This window comes from Coregonus clupeaformis, chromosome 16 (genome assembly GCF_020615455.1).
Source record: "Coregonus clupeaformis isolate EN_2021a chromosome 16, ASM2061545v1, whole genome shotgun sequence".
Lineage (NCBI taxonomy): Eukaryota > Metazoa > Chordata > Actinopteri > Salmoniformes > Salmonidae > Coregonus > Coregonus clupeaformis.
In genome coordinates, this window is record NC_059207.1 from 24,230,691 (window position 1) to 24,255,378 (window position 24,688).

General features: G+C 45.4%; 1 protein-coding gene across 2 annotated transcripts in view; it reads right to left on the reverse strand.

Moving 5' to 3' along the window:
- Positions 1 to 24,688, reverse strand: part of LOC121584564 (homer protein homolog 1) — a 106,375-nt gene that overhangs the window by 63,885 nt on the left and 17,802 nt on the right. The window contains exons 2-5 of one of the 2 annotated variants that reach the window (XM_041900511.2): positions 10,375 to 10,531; positions 9,080 to 9,211; positions 5,128 to 5,214; positions 3,880 to 4,025 (exon numbers count right to left, since the gene is read on the reverse strand). In XM_041900511.2, coding sequence (XP_041756445.1) covers positions 3,880 to 4,025; positions 5,128 to 5,214; positions 9,080 to 9,211; positions 10,375 to 10,531 — 522 coding nt within the window. Of the gene's footprint in view, positions 1 to 3,879; positions 4,026 to 5,127; positions 5,215 to 9,079; positions 9,212 to 10,374; positions 10,998 to 24,688 lie in introns of those variants that run through there. The other variant, XM_041900510.1, reaches the window with a different exon arrangement.

A 24,688-nucleotide genomic window follows, 5' to 3' on the forward strand; every position in this document is an offset into this window, starting at 1 on the left:
GTACATACGTTTTCGTGAGAAGACCAATGTTTCAAAGTCTGACAAACACCACAAATGTGGAAGTGCAACATCGACGGATGCGGTGGATTGAGACACATCCAATGTAAACTGATATCTCTAGCTTAAACTGACGTACTTTGATGGGGATTTTTTTAATTATACTAATTAGATCAACTCTAGGGTTTAATTAATCAGTCAAAGACATAGATATCGAAGAAAAACAATTCTAAAAATCAACCTGCAATAGAGCATGCTGGGAAATATGATAATGATGGGCGTAGTTTTGGTTTAACACTTGTTATTATCACCAACATAGTTTTTTTTACACCAATTAATGTTAATTAAACACCTGAATCAACACTAGAAATGTAACACTGAAAAATCAACACTAGGTAACACTGGCCAATTTAACACCCTGATTGAACAACAGTATTTTTTTACAACAGCTTAAAAAGAAACACCAGCTGGTATTCACAAAGTAACACCAAAGTAACACCACATCCCGCGTGTGTGTGTGTGTGTGTGTGTTTGCATGAGTCAAAGAGTCAGTCCTGACTCCCACACACACAGCAATAGTAGCAGCATCAGCAGATCTGTACCAAAGTGTTTGTGATTGTGTGTGTGTTTAAAGAGCACCTCTGCAAATTCTCACAACACTGACTGCACTACAGAGGGTTAATACAGTTGCAGAATATCAGTTAAGTAATAGACAAACTAATAAATCGAAAAAAATCAACAATATATTGATCAATTTATTGATGACTTTAATCAATACGAACCACAATCATAGTGATCTTTACGGCCAGGCAATACAGAGATTTTGTCTTATTCATTCTGCACAGTGAAATGTCAGTCTCCAGTGGGTACTCGAAAATATTATGAATACACTACTGGGATGCTTGACTACACATATAGTATTTGAAATATGTATTATTGTAGTCAATAAAATTGTTCTTGATTATTTATGTTGAAAATAAAGTTTTATTTGTCTTTATTGTGCAATAAATAAGAACAAATCAATTCTGGTTATTGGTGCAGTATTTTGGCGTAGTGTAGTGCATGGTGTTGGTCTGTGTACGTGCATAAGTGTGTGTGTGTGTGCGAGTGTTTGTATCTGCAGTAAGATCATGTTTAGGTGGCAGTGACACACAGACAGGCCCTTAGACACTGCACTGCACCCCTCTCCCTCTCCTTCTCCCTCTCCCTCCCTCCTTCCCTCTCCCCCACCGCATATGTTATACAAGAGTTACATAAATCCTCTATCAACACCCTCAGGAGAAGAACCTTAAAACTAGTCCCTGCGTGGTAGGACTTGAGCTATTTAAATAAATATTCAGTCATCATTATTCAATATCTATGAACATAATCAATATGTAGTACCTGATCATAGACCCAAAAATGTATAGACGGCAGCATTCTTTGCCCCAAATCTTGACATACTGTAAAGTACTGTATGACATCATAAAAACAACATGCTTTCTATTAAAAAAAAGAGATGACACAAAATCACAAGAATATACACAGATTAACAAAGATAAGTCTCTGAGGGCTAGCTAACCAAGTTCAATTTCTAAACAACATAATTCTTACAAGTGATGTATAGAGATCAATGGGAAAAGTGTGGAAAGTGCCAACGGGACTAATAATAATAAAAACAAAAAACTATTTTTGCAATAAAACAAAGATGGAGCTATTATAGAGTTATAATAAGACATTTTGATATAATAATGTAATCCATTAAGTATAACGTTTACACTGAACAAAAATATAAACGCAACATGTAAAGTGTTGGTCCCATGTTTCATGAGATGAAATAAAAGCTCCCAGAAATGTTCCATGCGCACAAAAAGCTTACTTCTCTCAAATTTGGTGCACAAATTTGTTACATCCCTGTTAGTGAGAATATACTCTTTTCCAAGATAATCCGTCCACCTGACAGGTGTGGCATATCAATAACCTGAATAAACAGCATGGTCATTACACAGGTGCACCTTGTGCTGGGGACAACAAAAGGCCACTCTAAAATGTGCAGTTTTGTCACACAACACAATGCCACAGATGCCTCAAGTTTTTAGGGAGCGTGCAATTGGCATGCTGACTGCAGGAATGTCCACCAGAGCTGTTGCCAGAGAATTTAATGTTAATTTCTCTACCATAAGCCAACTCCAACGTCGTTTTAGAGAATTCGGCAGTACGTCCAACCGGCCTCACAACCGCAGAGCACGTGTATGGCGTCGTGTGGGCGAGCGGTTTGCTGATGTCAACACTGTGAACAGAGTGCCCCATGGTGGCGGTGTGGGTATGGTATGGGCAGGCATAAGCTACAGACAACGAACACAATTGCATTTTATCTATGGCAATTTGAATGAACAGAAATACCGTGTTGAGATCCTGAGGCACATTGTGAGGCCCATTGTTTTAAGGTATCTGTGACCAACAAATGCATATCTGTATTCCCAGTCATGTGAAATCCATAGATTAGGGCCACATTTTTTTTTTTTATTGACTGATTTCCTCATATGAAATGTAATCTTAGAAATTGTTGCAAGTTCCGTTTATGTTTTTGTTCAGGATAGTAAGAGAACCAACCAAGGCGTCAGTGTTTTTCACTCAAGGGGTCAGTCACATTTGAGGAGTTTTTTAGTGACCTCTGTTTTTCAATGAGGGAGATATAATCATAAAGGAGTATAAGTCTGATAGCAAGAGTGTGATTTCTCTTAACTCAGGTTATAGTACAGATGTTGAGAATGTGATTTCATCATTGTGCTACAGTATAGAGGTGGTATAGTCAAGATGTTAGTGGTCTAGTAGCTATAGAGGTTAGGGTAGGTAGTGTAAAGAGCTCCTATCTCAGAACTTGTATAGAAAGCTATCAGAAAGAGCAGACCCGACAGGCTTTATACTGCTCCCTGGAAAGAAAAGATACAAATAGAGGGGGATTTAGAAAAAAGGGAGTCTTCATACAATAAAGTTTAAACAAAACCAAGATTTGAAACAATACATGTGGCACACACACACACTTACCCCATCATACACATAGACACTGAGTGACACTCTTTCTGTCCTTCCAACTATATACAACTACTGCCCAGTGCCCACACACACACACACCTTATCTTAAATCAGCCTTGCGCACTCATTCTGCAAACTGGAAGCATCTACCTGTGAGCTATAAAAATAATCAAATAATGAACAGATGTTTTGTTACTCCTGTCTGTTCCCCTGACATACAACAAGGGTTTGTTCTTCAGACTGAGGGACAGAAGGACAGATACTAGCAGATGTTTACAGTGGTAATATCTTAACCCTTAAAGTGAGATCATACACATACACAAAACCTAAAGAACATCTTCCCTCAGAACAGCGTCAATTTGTCGGGGCATGGACTCTACAAGGTGTCGAAAGCTTTCCACGGGAATGCTGGCACATTTTGACTCCAATGCTTCCCACAGTTGTGTCAAGTTAGCTGGATGTCCTTTGGGTGATGGACCATTCTTGAAAAAGCAGCATTGCAGATCTTGACACACTCAAACCAGTGCGCCTGGCACCTACTACCATACCCCGTTCAAAGGCACTTTAATTGTTTGTCTTGCCCATTCACCATCTGAATTGCGCACATACACAATCCATATCTCAATTGTCTCAAGGCTTGAAAATCCTTATTTAACCTGTCTCTTAATCTACACTGATTGAAGTGGATTTAACAGCTGACATCAATAAGGGATCATAGCGTTCACCTGGATTCACCTGGTCGGTCTATGGACATGGAAAGTGTTTTTTGTACACTCAGTGTATACACACACACACACACACACACACACACACACACACAAACACACGCACAGCACAACACCCTGTTAACACCCCTGTGTGTGTTACCTGTGTGTGAAGGCCAGTGCGTTCTGAGACGGTTCAGGACGGGGCTCGGGTGTTATGTCACAGGGGTCATCTGTCCCATTGATGTTGTCCATGGCGGGAGGAGTCACAGGAGTCAGAGGTGAGGAGAGTTCAACTGCTGGCGACTCCTACATACAGGACAAGCAATCAAACAATCAATCAACATATAATTATAGAATTGTTTACAGTGCTTCTTATGAACCCATTAGTCTGAAAGTGCTGAACAGCGATTCTGGATTTATCTAGCAAAGAGCAAGCAATGTATGAGAATGAAATGTGCTCAAATTGACCCAAGTCATTTTTTTAATGAGGAGATTCAGCAGTCATCTTCTTCCTCTGTTTCGGCGTGAGATAGAGATCGAGAAAATGAGAAAGAAAGAAAAAAGAGAAAAAAAAAGAGAGACTGATAGGAGAATCTGGTGATAAGCTCCTAGCTCTGCATTACAAAGAGGACATTACTGAGCTGTTCTGCCTGCCAAAGCTTATTGTAGCTCAGAGAAATTGCAGATAAACGTTTATCTTTATTTCCCAAACAGTTAAGCCTATGTGACCAAACTAAACATTTACCCACTTTAATTACATGAAACAAAACAATTAAGGGGTTATAAACTGCCCATTGTACACACTCAAACCATGCACCATGTAAGCCTGATGGACAGGGATAACTAAGACTTAATCACTGTAGGAAATTATATTCAGGACATTCCCATTAAAAGTATTATTCCATAATCTGCATTTTTAAGTGGCCATATTGAAGTTAATATTTGGGACGGTTGGGTTAATTTATGCTTATCATACTCTCAATTCTGTTCTCAGACTTCTACATGTGCAACAATGTCCATTTCCATTGTGCCGACATATTTAGTGCAGCATCAATTCATTTCTGGATGGAGGAACCTTGTCCGTTCATCAGCATCTTGTTTTCCGTGTATGTAATGATGTGATGTAAACTGACGTAACGTGTAGTAAACTAGCAGGGTTTCCCTGGACTTGAGAGTGTTTTTAGCTGGTTTTTAAAGAGGGGGGACTCTGGGGATTGAATCTTAAAAACAACCTAATTTCTTCAATTTCTGTTGAAAAGAGGACAATTAAATATGCAGAGAAAACGCAATAATCTAACGAATGCAAGGATTTACAAGTTCATCTGTTTGTTGCATGGTTCTCTTTTTTTCCAGCTGTTAACTTATGAAGTACCACAGGAGAGTGTTGTGACTTTTTTAGTGTGAGTACCTGGGAGTTTGGTTCCATCTTCCCATCTTGACTTTTTTCCTTGGCCTGACGAGCTGCCTCCTTATACTCTGAAAACTTCTCTGCAAACTGGAGAGAGACAGAGACTGGTCATATACTCAGAGAGATAGAACGTCAATTTCTAGCTCTAGTACAAAATATTTATTGTCACTTTAGGGTACACCTGTGCACACACTAAAAACACACACTAGTATGTTAGTATTAAGAGGGTAGAGGAGGTTGTCAGTAGTGACCAAATGGGAGGCATCTGATTTGACATCCAACAGTTGGGCTGTGGAATAGAGGCCCCTACCTCAGTAGAAATGTGAGGTATGTAGGTCAACCAGAGAGAGGCACAGTAACCCTTACAGTAAAACCCATGCGAGTGCGCAGACACAGAAATACGCAGAGAGACATAGTACCATCATAGGAACATTAGAAACAGAAATAAACACAGACAAACTGGGAAAGCATGGCTCCATCTCCTCTTTCTCACTTCGCTCTCCCTCTCTCTCCCTCTGTGGGATGGGCTTAATTTTTATTAAGTCACCAGCTGTTGACTTAAACTTACAGTTTAGTCATACATTGAGTAAGTTTATATTCAGCAATACAGTATGTGTACCATGTACAGTGGGGAGAACAAGTATTTGATACACTGCCGATTTTGCAGGTTTTCCTACTTACAAAGCATGTAGAGGTCTGTAACTTTTATCATAGGTACACTTCAACTGTGAGAGACGGAATCTAAAACAAAAATCCAAAAAATCACATTGTATGATTTTTAAGTAATTTATTTGCATTTTATTGCATGACATAAGTATTTGATACATCAGAAAAGCAGAACTTAATATTTGGTACAGAAACCTTTGTTTGCAATTACAGAGATCATACGTTTCCTGTACGTCTTGACCAGGTTTGCACACACTGCAGCAGGGATTTTGGCCCACTCCTCCATACAGACCTTCTCCAGATCCTTCAGTTTTCGGGGCTGTCGCTGGGCAATACGGACTTTCAGCTCCCTCCAAAGATTTTCTATTGGGTTCAGGTCTGGAGACTGGCTAGGCCACTCCAGGACCTTGAGATGATTCTTACGGAGCCACTCCTTAGTTGCCCTGGCTGTGTGTTTCGGGTCGTTGTCATGCTGGAAGAACCCAGCCACGACGCATCTTCAATGCTCTTACTGAGGGAAGGAGGTTGTTGGCCAAGATCTCGTGATACATGGCCCCATCCATCCTCCCCTCAATATGGTGCAGTCATCCTGTCCCCTTTGCAGAAAAGCATCCCCAAAGAATGATGTTTCCACCTCCATGCTTCACGGTTGGGATGGTGTTCTTGGAGTTGTACTCATCCTTCTTCTTCCTCCAAACACGGCGAGTGGAGTTTAGACCAAAAAGCTCTATTTTTGTCTCATCTGACCACATGACCTTCTCCCATTCATCCTCTGGGTCATCCAGATGGTCATTGGCAAACTTCAGACGGGCCTAGACATGCGCTGGCTTGAGCAGGGGGACCTTGCGTGCGCTGCAGGATTGTAATCCATGACGGCGTAGTGTGTTACTAATGGTTTTCTTTGACACTGTGGTCCCAGCTCTCTTCAGGTCATTGACCAGGTCCTGCCGTGTAGTTCTGGGCTGATCCCTCACCTTCCTCATGATCATTGATGTCCAACGAGGTGAGATCTTGCATGGAGCCCCAGACCGAGGGTGATTGACCGTCATCTTGAACTTCTTCCATTTTCTAATAATTGCGCCAACAGTTGTTGCCTTCTCACCAAGCTGCTTGCCTATTGTCCTGTAGCCCATCCGATCCCTGATGTCCTTACACAGCTCTCTGGTCTTGGCCATTGTGGAGAGGTTGGAGTCTGTTTGATTGAGTGTGTGGACAGGTGTCTTTTATACAGGTAATGAATTCAAACAGGTGCAGTTAATACAGGTAATGAGTGGAGAACAGGAGGGCTTCTAAATGAAAAACTAACAGGTCTGTGAGAGCTGGAATTCTTACTGGTTGGTAGGTGATCAAATACCTATGTCATGCAGTAAAATGCAAATTAATTACTTGAAAATCATACAATGTGATTTTCTGGATTTTTGTTTTAGATTCCGTCTCTCACAGTTGAAGTGTACCTATGATAAAAATTACAGACCTCTACATGCTTTGTAAGTAGGAAAACCTGCAAAATTGGCAGTGTATCAAATACTTGTTCTCCCCACTGTATCTGGGACTCAAAGTGTGGCCAGTGATTTTCAAGTCTATGTAGGCAGCAGCCTCTCTGTGCTAGTGATGGCTGTTTAACAGTCTGATGGCCTTGAGATAGAAGCTGTTTTTCAGTCTCTTGGTCCCAGCTTTGATGCACCTGTACTGACCTCGCCATCTGGATGATAGCGGGGTGAACAGTCAGTGGCTCGGGTGGTAGTTGTCCTTGATGATCTTTTTGGCCTTCCTGTGACATCGGGTGCTGTAGGTGTCCTGGAGGGCAGGTAGTTTGCCCCCGGTGATGCGTTGTGCAGACTGCACCACCCTCAGGAGAGCCCTGCAGTTGTGGGCGGTGCATTTGCAGTACAAGGCGGTGATACAGCCCGACAGGATGCTCTCAATTGTGCATCTGTAAAAGTTTATGAGGATTTTAGGTGACAGGCCAAATTTCTTCAGCCTCCTGAGGTTGAAGAGACGCTGTTGCGCCTTCTTCACCACACTGTCTGTGTGGGTGGACCATTTCAGTTTGTCAGTGTTGCACGCCGAGGAACTTAAAACTTTCCACCTTCTCCACTGCGGTCCCGTCGATGTGGATAGGGTGGTACTCCCTCTGCTGTTTCCTGAAGTCCACGATCATCTCCTTTGTTTTTTTGACGTTGAGTGAGAGGTTATTTTCCTGACACCACACTCTGAGAGCCCTCACCTCCTCCCTGTAGGCTGTCACTGTTCCCACTGGGAACAGACGTCTATTCAATGTTGGTTCAACGTAATTTCATTGAAATTATGTGGAAACAACGTTGATTCAACCAGTGTGTGCCCAGAGGGTTCATTACACTATTGGAATACTAGTGGGATACTGATTGAGAATCTATACCCAATATTAATTTCCCTAATCATGAAATTAACCTTAATGATTATAAGATTAAGAACATTATGATTCTGCTTATTCTCTGTCTGTCTGTCTGTCTGTGTGTGTGTGTCTGTGTGTGTGTGTGTGTGTGTGTGTGTGTGTGTGTGTGTACGTGTGTGTGTGTGTGGACATGTGTAACTATTCTTGTGGGGACCAGAAGTCCCCATAAGAATAGTAAACAAACAAACATTTGACCAACTGTGGACATTTTGTTAGTCCCCACGAGTTCAAATGCTATTTCTAGGGGGTTTAGGGTTAAGGTTAGAATTAGTGTTAGGGTTAGAATTACGGTTAGGGTTAGGAGCTAGGGTTAGTTATGGAGTTAGGGTTAGGTGCTAGGGTTAGGTTTAGGTTTAGGGTTAAGGTTAGGTTTTTGGGTTAAGGTTAGGGTTATGGTTAAGGTTAGGGTAAGGGTAAGAGTACGGGTTAGGGTTAGGTTAGGGGTTAGGGAAAATAGGATTTTGAATGGGACTTAATTGTGTGTCCCCACAAGGTTAGCTGTACAAGACTGTGTGTGTGTGTGTGTATGTGCATGTGTGCATATGCGTCATGTCTGAGAGTAGGGCTGCTGTGTGCCTCCCCCGGCTCACGACATAACTTAATCATACTGCAGAGGAAAGAAGCACCCGCCCACATCCACACACACACAGACACAAACACACAGTGCCTCATTAGGGCTAAAAGTGGAAGAGTTACCCGGCAAGAAGAGAGAAAGAACAGTAAAGAAGAGAGAGAGAGAAAGCGCAGAGGGAAGACAGAGAGAGAAAAAGAGGGGGGGAATGCCTCCCACAGTTCAGGAGGGAGTGGTAGACACCACCCACTTTTAAGAGATGCGTGTGTGCATGTGTGTACCTTGGTCAGGTGGTGTTCAGTAGAGAAGCCCAAGCCATAAACAGTGTTTGCTCTGCTGTCGGCCCACTGGCCAAACTTCTGAGACGTCTTGGTGAAGGTCATGTTGGGGCTGATGGTGCTGTTGATTATCGCCTACAGGAACAAACACACACACTAGATTAGATCAAATTATAACCAATTTATAACACTTAGCATTCAAACTGTATTCATAGGTTTTTTAGTAAGAGTTAGTCATGGTAACAACCTCTTAGCTGGCAGCTCATGATGCATAGGAGATTCTGTGGAACAGTCAAAGGAGCTTTGAACAGTACCCTGATCAAAATGTTCCTTGCCTCATTTATGGAGGGATATACTGTAACTATACAGTTCCAGCACTACAAGAAAACCCGACAGGAGGACAAGAGAGTGGACTTAAGTCCAGACCTAAAATGGACCCTGTCACTATCAGACAGTAAGGCATTCACACACACACACACATACCTATCATATCAGGTCACTCCTGGCTCTGTATGACACATGAGCTGAATAAAACACATTCTACATTCTGGCACTCGGCTGAATAATGGCAGCATTAGCTATGCTGTCCACCCACTGACATGTTTGTACATTAAATCGGCCATTAACACTGGACAAACCCACTGAACTGGATGTGATAAAATGGTGCTAGTTATCTTTCCCTTGGCATTGGATGATGGTGCAATGTTAGTGCAGTGGTCACCACATTGTTTTTGGGTGTGCAGTCACCTTATATCTAATGTCTTTAGAATTTTCTTCAAGGTTTCCAATGAACCAAATAATTTTTGTAGCTACAGGCTACAAAAGGTCATGGCCCTTCTACTATGCTTTTTAAAGATGCTTGTCTCACATGTAACTTACTGGCCTGCTACATTAGACACTTAACCTTTGCTGAGTGTGAGACGCTCCAATTCAATGAAACCTGGGTGTAAGCAGTGCGGCTCTGCAAGATGCTCGTAAACTTACACTCTGGTTCTATTTTCAAGATTTCCACACGCAGGTCACAATTGAGAACACTTGAAGTAGCTCACACTGCCCATGCTAGACAAAAGTTATGCTTCCAATGTAGCAGGTGAAAAACCTACTGCTTTTGCAATATCACAGTGCAGCTCCTATGTCGTACTCAACCAACCAAAAATACAGGAACTAACAATGTCCATAAAGACCTGCACAGTGTGAGAAGAAAAAGACATGCAAGTGGCCATACCATAGAGGCATAAGAGGATGTTTAGTATCTCAGGAGAGGGCTACGTGTTATAAGCAGTATAAGTAGCCTTTACCTTGGTGCCGTCGAGGCTGATGATGCGGTAGACGTTGCGGGTGCTGTCATAGAAGTAGGACACGGTGACAGCTTGTTTACTGGTGGGCACCCAGTTCTTCTTGGTGTTGGGGTCAATCTGGAACGCATGGGCCTGCGTGCTGTAGATCGGTTGCTCCCTGAAGGGGACCAAGAAGAAGTGGTGAACCTCTTTGTGCCGTAACACCATTGTCTGGCCAAAATCGCCTAACCCAAAGTTACTGTTGCCGTTGTTGTCCGGGGAACGGGATCGCCCCGGTAACCGAATCACCAACTCACCACCGCCCTCCATGACCACAGGGAGGGCAGCGTGTGGTTAAAGTTCACCAACTGACTGACAGGATGGAGTGAAGACTAACTTCTTGCACACACACACTTACTGCCTACACACCACCTTCTCCACACACACACACACACACACTATCTTCTTGTACACACAAACCTTCTATAAACATACACAGACCTACTACACCCACATACAGGCCACATACACACCAATCATGCTGCACATACTAATACATGCCGCAGGTAGCCTAGTTGTTAAGAGCGTTGGGCCAGTAACCGAAAGTTCGCTGGTTTGAATCCCCGAGCCGACTCAGTGAAAAATCTGTCAATGTGCCCTTGAGCAAGGCACTTAACCCTAATTGCTCCTGTAACTCGTTCTTGATAACAGTGTCTGCTAAATTACTATTTTTGTTTTTAAAATGTATATACGTCCTATACACTTCCTATACATGTAGGCTATACAAGTACACATCCACGCAGTCTCTCACACTCCTCTGAATGGCAGTGCTGTCTCTCCCTGCTCTGATTTGGGAATGCCAGTGGTATGGGTGAGCGAGAGAGGGGTTACAGGCTAAATATAGAGAAAAGTTATGAAATCTCACATAGTATCAAATGTTGCTGTGGGGTCGTAGAAGGTGCAGGCACAGTGATTTGAGCTATCCAATTGGCCAGCAATAGGCGCACTTGAATTTAAAACAAATAGTAGCGCAAGGCTTTATCAGCTTTTCTACAGAAATGTTAGGCGATCGACTACGAATGCCTTGAACAGTGGGGTTACAAGTTTATCAACTTTCAAAGCAGAATTACCATTGTTCCTCAACTGAAGTTTATGATATACTATTTTCTAGCTCTGAGTCTGTACTTTTATCCAATGTAAAAAACACAATTTCAAATGTTGCTACATAAGACCGAATCGAGGCGGTCGGTCACATATGGTATCACAATACCAGATTAATTGGTGAACTAGGTAAGGGCCAGACAGAGAGCAAAGTCCCGTAGGACTGAGCTCAGGGTAGTCATAGTTGCTGTGTCCCTCGGAAGCAACACTCAGCATAGCCGTCCCAACCTCATTGGCGGGTGCAACATTGACTCGATAGTACCTAGAAAAAAGGTGCTAGTCGATGCCCAACTGGCCGAGGCGCAAATGTCATTGAGGGGAACTCCTCGGAGCAGGGCCCACGATGTAGCTACACCTCTAGTAGAATGTGCTACTACAGCAGAGGCCGGCTGGCCAGATGATATGCTGTAGCAATAGTGTCCACAAACCAATGTGAGAGTCTTTGTATCGATAGGCTCTGGCCCAGAACTCTCTCACCATAGCAAACGAATAGCCGATCAGACTGTCGTATTGCCTGTTTCTGTGTAATGTAAGTGTCCAAGGCCGTGATCGGGCACAGCACACTTAGGGAAAAACACTCAGCTAAGAGGAACTATTTTACTGTGAGTGTATAGGAGGAAGAGTGAGACAGAGACTATGGGGACTCTCCTCTCCTCTCATCTTCTCTCGCTCTCCTCCTACTCCTCCCCCTCTTCTCTCTCTCGCTCTGCTTATCCTCCCACGCTGCACTGCTCTCTCACAGGCTATTAGAGTTCTCATTGAGCCCGGTCTGACCCAAGCCCGATGAGCTGAATCCCGAGCCCAGGCGCGGTCCGACATCACAGAAATGTAATAAGCCCAAACCCCCCCCCCAAAAAAGCCAGATTTCTAGAAAACGGACGCACCTTTCCCTATACAATGTTGCTATTTTGCGAAAGTTAACCGTTGTTGTATGAATACATTTACACTGGTGTTGACAACAACGAGGCAGAGACAGCAGCGAGCGAATTGAGGAGAGAGGGAAAAACCTGTGCCTTGTCTGAGAAAAGTGAGGAGAGGGGAAAACTTGAATATAATCAACAACTTATATCTTGGTTTATAAAACATCCATATACTGTATATCTTCAGAAATTAGACAGATGCTGCTTCTGTTGCCTGTTTTTAAGTGTTTGTTTGATTCTGTGAGCTTCAAATGCCTCACGCAACCACAACATGTAACCTATGTCGGATAAATCAATTTCGCAAACTTCAGACGGCCCTGTATATGTGTTTTCTTGAGCAGGGGGACCTTGCGGGCGCTGCAGGATTTCAGTCCTTCACAGCGTAGTGTGTTACCAATTGTTTTCTTGGTGACTATGGTCCCAGCTGCCTTGAGATCATTGACAAGATCCTCCCGTGTAGTTCTGGGCTGATTCCTCACCGTTCTCATGATCATTGCAACTCCACGAGGTGAGATCTTGCATGGAGCCCCAGGCCGAGGGAGATTGACAGTTCTTTTGTGTTTCTTCCATTTGCGAATAATCACACCAACTGTTGTCACCTTCTCATCAAGCTGCTTGGCAATGGTCTTGTAGCCCATTCCAGCCTTGTGTAGGTCTACAATCTTGTCCCTGACATCCTTGGAGAGCTCTTTGGTCTTGGCCATGGTGGAGAGTTTGGAATCTGATTGATTGATTGCTTCTGTGGACAGGTGTCTTTTATACAGGTAACTAGCTGAGATTAGAAGCAACCTCAGCTCGTTACCTGTATAAAAGACACCTGGGAGCCAGAAATCTTTCTGATTGAGAGGGGGTCAAATACTTATTTCCCTCATTAAAATCCAAGTCAATTCATAACATTTTTGAAATGCGTTTTTCTGGATTTTTGTTGTTGTTATTCTGTCTCTCACTGTTCAAATAAACCTACCATTAAAATTATAGACTGATAATTTCTTTGTCAGTGGGAAAACGTACAAAATCAGCAGGGGATCAATACTTTTTTCCCTCATTGTAACATGAGCTGCTCAGTGTATGTAGATATTCTTTGCTACCGTGGGTTTTTTGAAAGATATCATGGAGAAATACAAGTGTTGCTACTGCTCTCAACATTGCTGCCCTTGAATTTAACAGGCGCTATCGACAAAGATCATTGTGATGGACTACTTTCTGGAGGACGATCGTGTCATGCTGACTCTCTCTGACTCTGAAAATGAATTAGATGATGAGGAAATCCCTGATTTAAGTAAAAACATTTTCATTGAACCAGACATTGTAGAGTCATCTGATGACAGTGATGGGGAAGAAACAGCGATCAACAGTGTTGTTGTCACAGAAGAAGTTGACCGAGTTTTTGATATCAGTGGAATGCCCGGTGGAAGCAGAGTATGATTGCAAATGCAGACGGGAGTCGAAAAGAGAACACAGATGGCTGTTGTATAAAACACCTGTCTCCGAATTTACATCTTAAACTAAGGGCAACCATGGCATCAATGACAGAGAGGGAGAAGAGTTCATCCATGTATACGGGTAAGAGTTTAGCTAAATGTTCAGATATTATATGTTTCTAATTTGGTCAGAAAGCCGTTTTCATTTCTAGTAAAAGCGTTCTGTTAGCTAGCGAGCTAACGTTAGCTGGCTGGCTCGCTAGCTAACGTTATGTGTATGGTCTGTGTTAAAATATTATTTGTATCTCAGAAATACATTTGCATTGGTACTTATAGCCTAATGTTAGCTAGCTAGCTAACATTGAACCTAGTTGGTTAGCTTTAGCTACCTGCAGATTCCTGCATGGTGGCTAGCTATGACAATCAGTTTCTATTGCTAGTAGTATGGGTTGGGAATATGGTTAATTGTTTAGCTAGCTAGCTAGGTACATGTCTAAACAAAAGACTCTGCTATGCAACTAACCATTTCACTGTACCGTTTACACCTTCTGTATACTGTGCATGTGACAAATAAACGTTGACTTTATTTGATATAGTGTGTGTTTACCAGAGCCGGTAATGTGTAGAACAACTTGACCTGCACCAAAGTCAGATTAGGATACAGGCCAAGGACTAGATAGTGTATGTTTACTACTACTTTTTGCTACTACTTTCACCACTTTTAGTCTTGACATTTTTGGTTGTTTAATACAATACCTTACTCACTCTGTTTAGCACAGGGCCTCACATGAGAATCCTTAAAGAGATGGGTGTGGCTAAGGCTTAAGAGGGTGTGAACGATGCTGAATGGGTGTAGAAAAAATAGAGCTCTCCAGTAGGTGTACCAAAACATTCAAGGGCCATTTTCTCAAAAGTGGAGTTACAAGTTTATCAACTTTCAAAGCAGAATTACTTACCCATTTTTCCTCAACTGGAGTGTATGATACAGTGGGGAAAAAAAGTATTTAGTCAGCCACCAATTGTGCAAGTTCTCCCACTTAAAAAGATGAGAGAGGCCTGTAATTTTCATCATAGGTACACGTTGTCACTTGAACCGATGTGGATGTGGTGGAGGAGTCAGGCGCAGGACACAGAGGTTAAGTCCAACAGACTTTAATAGTCTAAAGTTTACGAGAAAAACCCCGACCTCAAAATACACCAAGAGGCGAGGGAAAATTACGCACATGCGTAAACACTAAACACAAAACAAACAGGGTGCAAACACGTAGCTCCGACACAGTGGCAGTCATAACAACACACAATCATTCTAGTGCAAAACAAGGAACTTATAAGACACGTAATCAACACACAAATGGACACAGGTGTAACAGACAGACAAAAGCAATCAAATAACGAAACATAGAGCGGTGGCAGCTAGTACTCCGGGGACGGCGAACGCCGAAGCCTGCCCGAACTAGGAGGAGGAGCAGTCTCGGCCGAAACCGTGACAGTACCCCCCCCTTGACGCGCGGCTCCAGCCGTGCGCCGACTCCCCGGCCTCGGGGGACGGCCAGGAGGACGCGGACCCGGGCGCGTGGGATGCCCACGGTGAAACTCAGTCAGGAGGGATGGATCGAGTATGTCCCTCCTGGGCACCCAGCACCGTTCCTCCGGACCGTACCCCTCCCACTCCACGAGATACTGGAGACCACTCATCCGGCGCCTCGAGTCCAAGATGGTCCGGACCCTGTACGCCGGGACACCCTCGATGTCCAAAGGGGGCGGAGGGGTCTCTCCTATCTCATCTTCTTGGAGTGGGCCAGCTACCACCGGCCTGAGAAGAGACACATGGAACGAGGGGTTAATATTTTTATACTCTATAGGCAGTTGTAACCTGTAACACACCTCGTTCAATCTTCTCAGGACTTTGAAGGGCCCCACAAACCGCCGACCCAGCTTCCGGCAGGGCAGGCGGAGGGGCAGGTTTCGAGTCGAGAGCCAGACTTCGATCTCCCGGTGCGTACACCGGTCCCTCACTGCGGTGGCGATCGGCGCTCGCCTTTTGTTGACGGATGGCACGCTGCAGATGGACATGGGCAGCGTCCCACGTCTCCTCCGAGCGCCGAATCCACTCGTCCACCGCAGGGGCCTCGATCTGGCTCTCGTGCCATGGTGCCAGGACCGGCTGATAACCTAAAACACACTGGAAAGGTGTTAAATTGGTGGAGGAGTGGCGGAGAGAGTTCTGGGCCATCTCTGCCCAGGGGATGAACCTAGACCACTCCTCCGGCCGGTCCCGGCAATAGGACCTCAAAACCTACCCACATCCTGGTTGACACGTTCCACCTGCCCATTGCTCTCTGGGTGGTACCCCGAGGTAAGGCTTACCGAGACCCCCAACCGTTCCATGAACGCCCCCCAAACTCTGGAGGTGAACTGGGGACCTCGGTCAGACACTATATCCTCGGGGACCCCATAGTGCCGGAACACATGGGTAAATAGGGCCTCAGCGGTTTGTAGGGCAGTAGGGAGACCCGGCATGGGAAGGAGACGACAGGCCTTGGAAAACCGATCCACAACGACCAAAATGGTGGTATTCCCCTGGGAGGGGGGTAGGTCGGTTACGAAATCCACCGATAGGTGGGACCATGGTCGTTGTGGAACGGGCAGGGGATGTAGCTTACCCCTGGGCAAATGTCTAGGCGCCTTACACTGGGCACACACCGAGCAGGAGGAGACATAAACCCTCACATCCCTAGCTAACGTTGGCCACCAGTATTTCATGCTAAGACAGTGCACGGTCCGGCCAATACCTGGATGTCCAGAGGAGGGTGATGTATGAGCCCAATAAATAAGACGATCACGAATCTCGAGCGGAACGTACGTCCGCCCCACAGGACACTCGGGGGGAGTAGGGTCGGTACGCAGTGCCCGTTCGATTTCCGCATCGACCTCCCATACCACCGGAGCCACCAAACAAGACTCCGGCAATATGGAAGTAGGCTCGTTGGACCTCTCCTCTGTGTCATACCGCCGGGACAGGGTGTCTGCCTTACCATTCTGGGACCCAGGGATGTACGTGATCTTAAAAACAAACCGGGTTAGGAACATGTTCCACCTAGCCTGACGAGGGTTCAATCTCCTAGCTGCCCGGATGTACTCCAGGTTACGGTGATCAGTCAGAATGAGGAAAGGGTGTTGAGCCCCCTCAAGCCAATGCCTCCACACCTTTAGGGCCTGGACTACGGCTAACAGCTCACTGTCCCCAACATCATAGTTGCGCTCCGCCGAGCTGAGCTTCTTGGAGTAGAACGCACAGGGGCGGAGTTTAGGTGGCGTGCCGGACCGTTGTGACAGAACTGCCCCAATACCGGTCTCGGACGCGTCTACCTCTACTTGGAATGGTAAAGAGGGATCCGGATGCGCCAGCACAGGAGCCGAGGTGAACAGGTTCTTTAGTTTGACAAATGCCCTGTCCGCCTCAGCCGACCACTGCAACGAACCGGACCCCCTTTAGCAGGGACGTAATGGGAGCTGCAACCTGTCCAAAACCCCGAATAAACCTCCGGTAGTAATTAGCAAAACCCAAGAACTGCTGCACCTCTTTTACAGTGGTTGGAGTTTGCCAATTACGCACGGCCGACACACGGTCTACCTCTATCTCCACACCAGACGCGGACAACCGATAACCCAAAAAGGAGACGGACTCCTGGAAGAACAGGCATTTCTCTGCCTTGACATACAAGTCATGCTCCAACAGTCTTCTCAACACTCGGCGCACCTGGGCTACATGCTCGGCTCGTGTAGAAGAATACACTAGGATGTCGTCGATGTAAACTACTACACCCTTCCCATGCATGTCCCGGAAAATCTCGTCAACAAAGGATTGGAATACTGAAGGAGCATTCATTAACCCGTATGGCATGACGAGATACTCGTAATGACCCGAGGTGGTGCTAAATGCTGTTTTCCATTCATCCCCCTCCCTAATGCGCACCAGATTGTACGCGCTCCTGAGATCCAACTTTGTGAAGAACCGCGCTCCGCGTAATGATTCCGTCATCGTCGCAATCAGTGGAAGTGGGTAACTGTATTTAACTGTGATCTGATTGAGACTACGGTAATCAATACACGGGCGCAATCCCCCGTCCTTCTTCTTCACAAAGAAGAAACTCGAGGAGACCGGGGAAGTGGAGGACCGTATGTATCCCTGTGCCAAGGACTCGGCTATGTAAGTCTCCATAGCCGCTGTTTCCTCTTGAGACAGGGGGATACACACGACTCCGTGGAAGAGCCGCTCCTGTCTGGAGATTTATCGCACAGTCCCCTTGTCTATGAGGAGGTAGCCGTGTTGCCCTCGATTTGCTGAACACGAGTGCTAAATCCTCATACTCAGGGGGAATGCGCAGTGCGGGCACTTGGTTCGGACTCTCTACCGAGGTCGCCCCTACGGAAACACCTAGACATCTCCCTACACACTGGGCAGACCACTCCATAAGAGCCCTCTGTTGCCACGCTATGGTAGGATCATGGGTGCTTAACCAGGGAAGGCCCAACACCACGGGGTACGCAGGAGAGTCAATCAGATAAAACTGAATGATCTCCTCATGACCCCCCTGCGTCGTCATCGTCAGTGGTGCTGTGACCTCCCTGATCAGGCCCGACCCCAACGGCCGGCTGTCTAATGCGTGGACAGGAAATGGAGCTTCTACCGGCCGAAGGGGAATTCCTAACCTACAACAAAATGCCCGATCAATAAAGTTCCCAGCTGCGCCTGAATCTACTAGCGCCTTATGCTGGGAATGAGGTGCCACCTGTGGAAATCTCACAGGAATACTCATGTGACCAACAGAAAGCTCTGGGTAAGTGGGGCGCCTACTCACCTGAAATGACTCCCCAGTGCGTGGCCTGTTGTCACCTCTCCCAGGAGACCCTCCCCAGCACCTGGCCGCGGTGTGTCCTCCACGACCACAGGTGGTGCAGGGGATGGCCCCCCTCGGGTTCCCTCTCCTCCTCTCTCTAGCGCCAGCACCCCCGAGCTCCATGGGAATCGGCTCGGAGGTGCTGGAGGGTGGAATGGACGACCCCCACTCGGGGACGTCCCGCGGGTAGCCAGCAGGGTGTCTAGACGGATGGAAATGTCCACCAACTGGTCGAACGACAGGTTGGTGTCCCTGCAGGCCAGCTCACGACGAACGTCCTCTCGTAGGCTACACCGGTAGTGGTCGATGAGGGCCCTCTCATTCCACCCCGCATCCGCCGCTAGTGTCCGGAACTCCAGTGCGAACTCCTGTGCGCTCCTCTTCCCCTGTCGGAGGTGGAATAGACGCTCTCCCGCCACTTTCCCCTCAGGTGGCTGATCGAAGACAGCCCTGAAGCGGCGGGAGAACTCCGCGTAGGTGATGGTTGCGGCGTCTATTCCCCTCCATTCGGCGTTGGCCCACTCCAACGCCTTGCCGGATAGACAGGAGATGAGGGCGGAGACGCCTCGTATCCCGAGGGCGCCGGGTGTATGGTGGCAAGGTAAAGTTCCACCTGCAGGAGGAATCCCTGACACCCAGCTGCAGAACCGTCATATGCCCTCGGGAGCGAGAGCCGAATGCCACTGGGTTCCGGTGCTGAGAGAGGAGGACTGGCCGTTGGTGATGGGATGTTGTAAGAGTGCGTGGGCACCTCTCGATTCACCAATCGGCGCAGAGTGTTGGACACCTCGTCCATGGCGGCCCCGAGTTGCCGGATCATGGTGTCCTGGTAGTTGATCCGGTCTTCCAGGGATTCGGGTGCCGCCGCTGTTCCTGCTGACTCCATGGAGGTGTGTTGTTCTGTCACTTGAACCGATGTGGATGTGGTGGAGGAGTCAGGCGCAGGACACAGAGGTTAAGTCCAACAGACTTTAATAGTCTAAAGTTTACGAGAAAAACCCCGACCTCAAAATACACCAAGAGGCGAGGGAAAATTACGCACACGCGTAAACACTAAACACAAAACAAACAGGGTGCAAACACGTAGCTCCGACACAGTGGCAGTCATAACAACACACAATCATTCTAGTGCAAAACAAGGAACTTATAAGACACGTAATCAACACACAAATGGACACAGGTGTAACAGACAGACAAAAGCAATCAAATAACGAAACATAGAGCGGTGGCAGCTAGTACTCCGGGGACGGCGAACGCCGAAGCCTGCCCGAACTAGGAGGAGGAGCAGTCTCGGCCGAAACCGTGACACACGTCAACTATGACAGACAAATTGAGAATTTTTTTTCTCCAGAAAATCACATTGTAGGATATTTAATGAATTTATTTGGAAATTATGGTGGAAAATAAGTATTTGGTCACCTACAAACAAGCAAGATTTCTGGCTCTCACAGACCTGTAACTTCTTCTTTAAGAGGCTCCTCTGTCCTCCACTCGTTACCTGTATTAATGGCACCTGTTTGAACTTGTTATCAGTATAAAAGACACCTGTCCACAACCTCAAACAGTCACACTCCAAACTCCAATATGGCCAAGACCAAAGAGCTGTCAAAGGACACCAGAAACAAAATTGTAGACCTGCACCAGGCTGGGAAGACTGAATCTGCAATAGGTAAGCAGCTTGGTTTGAAGAAATCAACTGTGGGAGCAATTATTGGGAAATGGAAGACATACAAGACCACTGATAATCTCCCTCGATCTGGGGCTCCACGCAAGATCTCACCCCGTGGGGTCAAAATGATCACAAGAACGGTGAGCAAAAATCCCAGAACCACACATTCACCTAGTGAATGACCTGCAGAGAGCTGGGACCAAAGTAACAAAGCCTACCATCAGTAACACACTACGCCGCCAGGGACTCAAATCCTGCAGTGCCAGACGTGTCCCCCTGCTTAAGCCAGTACATGTCCAGGCCCGTCTGAAGTTTGCTAGAATGCATTTGGATGATCCAGAAGAGGATTGGGAGAATGTCATATGGTCAGATGAAACCAAAATAGAACTTTTTGGTAAAAACTCAACTCGTCGTGTTTGGAGGACAAAGAATGCTGAGTTGCATCCAAAGAACACCATACCTACTGTGAAGCAGGGGGGTGGAAACATCATGCTTTGGGGTTGTTTTTCTGCAAAGGGACCAGGACGACTGATCCGTGTAAAGGAAAGAATGAATGGGGCCATGTATCGTGAGATTTTGAGTGAAAACCTCCTTCCATCAGCAAGGGCATTGAAGATGAAACGTGGCTGGGTCTTTCAGCATGACAATGATCCCAAACACAACGCCCGGGCAACGAAGGAGTGGCTTCCTAAGAAGCATTTCAAGGTCCTGGAGTGGCCTAGCCAGTCTCCAGATCTCAACCCCCATAGAAAATCTTTGGAGGGAGTTGAAAGTCCGTGTTGCCCAGCGACAGCCCCAAAACATCACTGCTCTAGAGGAGATCTGCGTGGAGGAATGGGCCAAAATACCAGCAACTGTGTGTGAAAACCTTGTGAAGACTTACAGAAAACGTTTGACCTGTGTCATTGCCAACAAAGGGTATATAACAAAGTATTGAGAAACTTTTGTTATTGACCAAATACTTGTTTTCCACCATCATTTGCAAATAAATTCATTAAAAATCCTACAATGTGATTTTCTGGATTTTTTTTCTCATTTTGTCTGTCATAGTTGACGTGTACCTATGATGAAAATTACAGGCCTCGCTCATCTTTTTAAATGGGAGAACTTGCACAATTGGTGGCTGACTAAATACTTTTTTCCCCACTGTACCTAACTTGTTAAAATAAAAAAATATGAGACACCAAACCTGATACCGATCTAGGTAGATACGCTTTCAGTTTTAATGCCCCCTATTCTTGAAATAGCCTGCAGAACTCCTTCCATCTTGATTCTCTGGTACCGCCAGGGCAGTTTAAGACTTGAAGAGATTGTTGTGTGTTGAAAGTTTTACCTTGAATTTTTTAAATATATTTTCAATCTTTGTTAGAGTGATCATTTTGTACTGTTGTATTGCTGTGCTTAGGGCACTTTTGAAAATGAGACCCTGGTCTCAATGGGTTTGCCCTGACAAAATACAAGTTAAATAAAAATATATATAAAACACAATAATTAGGATAATATGTTGCATTTTCTATATTTTTCTTTTTGGGATGGAGAACCTTCCAGAAGGACAACTATCTTTGCAGCACTCCACCAATCAGGCTTTTATGGTAGAGTGGCCAGATGGAAGCCACACCTCAGTAAAAGGCACATGACAGCCCACTTGGAGTTTGCTAAAAGGCACCTAAAGGACTATCAGACCATGAGAAACAAGACCCTCTGGTCTGATGAAACCAAGATTGAACTCTTTGGCCTGAATGCCAAGCGTCACGTCTGGAGGAAACCTGGCACCATCCCTACGGTGAAGCATGGTGGTGACAGCATCATGCTGTGGGGATGTTTTTCAGCGGCAGGGACTGGGAGACTAGTCAGGATTGAGGGAAAGATTAATGGAACAAAGTACAGAGAGATCCTTGATGAAAACCTGCTCCAGAGCACTCAGGACCTCAGACTGGGTTGAAGTTTCACCTTCCAACAGGACAAGTCTCTGAATATCCTTGAGTGGCCCAGCCAGAGCCCGGACTTGAACCCGATCCAACATCTCTGGAGAGAGCTCCCCATCCAACCTGATAGAGCTTGAAAGGATCTGCAGAGAATAATGGGAGAAACTCCCCAAATACAGGTGTGCCAAGCTTGTAGCGTCATCCCCAAGAAGACTTGAGGCTGTAATTTTTAATACATTTGCAAACATTTCTAAAAACCTATTTTTGCTTTGTCATTATGGCGTATTGTGTGTAGATTGAAGAGGGAAAAAAACGACTTAATCCATTTTACAATAAGGTTGTAACGTAACAAAATGTGGAAAAAGTCTAGGGGTCTGAATACTTTCCGAAAACACGTAGCCTACCTGACCAGGGACTTTGCTGTGGTGAGGGTTTTAGCGATATCAAGGCCTTGTTTAGAACGTGCACCGTGTTTAGAACGTGATCCTGACAGCCTCTGATATGGCCGAAGGGCAGGAACAATATTGGTGCCCTGGTCAGTCACCCAAACAATTCTGCTCAGTGACGTAGCGTCGAGGCCAAACTTTGTCACGAGGAGCTTAATCAACTCTCGCCTTATATTATCCTCAGTTTGAGTCTTCAGCTGGAAACACAGCCATGGTCAAGATTCTTCCAATTAACTGGAACTCTTCAGTTATGAAATGACATGTGCCCTCTTTTGTCCTCTGCCATGGTCTTGTGCCTGGCAGAGACAGTGTTGTGGCTGGGTAGAACGGAGCTAGCAGACACACTGGGTGATTCTCATGAAACCAACTGAGACCATGTCTGTGATGAATTCAGTTACATAGCCTCTAAAAACATTTAATAATTTACTATCTTATTAAAGCTCACTATGCTTGGTTTCTGGCTGTTCTGGCTGTTTTGGGCTTAAATCTTATTTTTGTGTTTTATTTATAAAATGTTTACTCAATCTCGTTACTGTAATGCATCCGGGTAAATTTTGTAGGACTTTACATGCATTTAATTTATAAAAAATAACAAACATAAACCAATGAAATACAGTGGGGAAAAAAAGTATTTAGTCAGCCACCAATTGTGCAAGTTCTTCCACTTAAAAAGATGAGAGGCCTGTAATTTTCATCATAGGTACACGTCAACTATGACAGACAAAATGAGAAAAAAAAATCCAGAAAATCACATTGTAGGATTTTTTATGAATTTATTTGCAAATGATGGTGGAAAATAAGTATTTGGTCAATAACAAAAGTTTCTCAATACTTTGTTATATACCCTTTGTTGGCAATGACACAGGTCAAACGTTTTCTGTAAGTCTTCACAAGGTTTTCACACGCTGTTGCTGGTATTTTGGCCCATTCCTCCATGCAGATCTCCTCTAGAGCTGTGATGTTTTGGGGCTGTCGCTGGGCAACACGGACTTTCAACTCCCTCCAAAGATTTTCTATGGGGTTGAGATCTGGAGACTGGCTAGGCCACTCCAGGACCTTGGAATGCTTCTTACGAAGCCACTCCTTCGTTGCCCGGGCGGTGTGTTTGGGATCATTGTCATGCTGAAAGACCCAGCCACGTTTCATCTTCAATGCCCTTGTTGATGGAAGGAGGTTTTCACTCAAAATCTCACGATACATGGCCCCATTCATTCTTTCCTTTACACGGATCAGTCGTCCTGGTCCCTTTGCAGAAAAACAGCCCCAAAGCATGATGTTTCCACCCCCATCCTTCACAGTAGGTATGGTGTTCTTTGGATGCAACTCAGCATTCTTTGTCCTCCAAACACGACGAGTTGAGTTTTTACCAAAAAGTTCTATTTTGGTTTCCTCTGACCATATGACATTCTCCCAATCCTCTTCTGGATCATCCAAATGCACTCTAGCAAACTTCAGACGGGCCTGGACATGTACTGGCTTAAGCAGGGGGACACGTCTGGCATTGCAGGATTTGAGTCCCTGGCGGCGTAGTGTGTTACTGATGGTAGGCTTTGTTACTTTGGTCCCAGCTCTCTGCAGGTCATTCACTAGGTCCCCCCGTGTGGTTCTGGAATTTTTGCTCACCGTTCTTGTGATCATTTTGACCCCACGGGGTGAGATCTTGCGTGGAGCCCCAGATCGAGGGAGATTATCAGTGGTCTTGTATCTGTCTTCCATTTCCTAATAATTGCTCCCACAGTTGATTTCTTCAAACCAAGCTGCTTACCTATTGCAGATTCAGTCTTCCCAGCCTGGTGCAGGTCTACAATTTTGTTTCTGGTGTCCTTTGACAGCTCTTTGGTCTTGGCCATATTGGAGTTTGGAGTGTGACTGTTTGAGGTTGTGGACAGGTG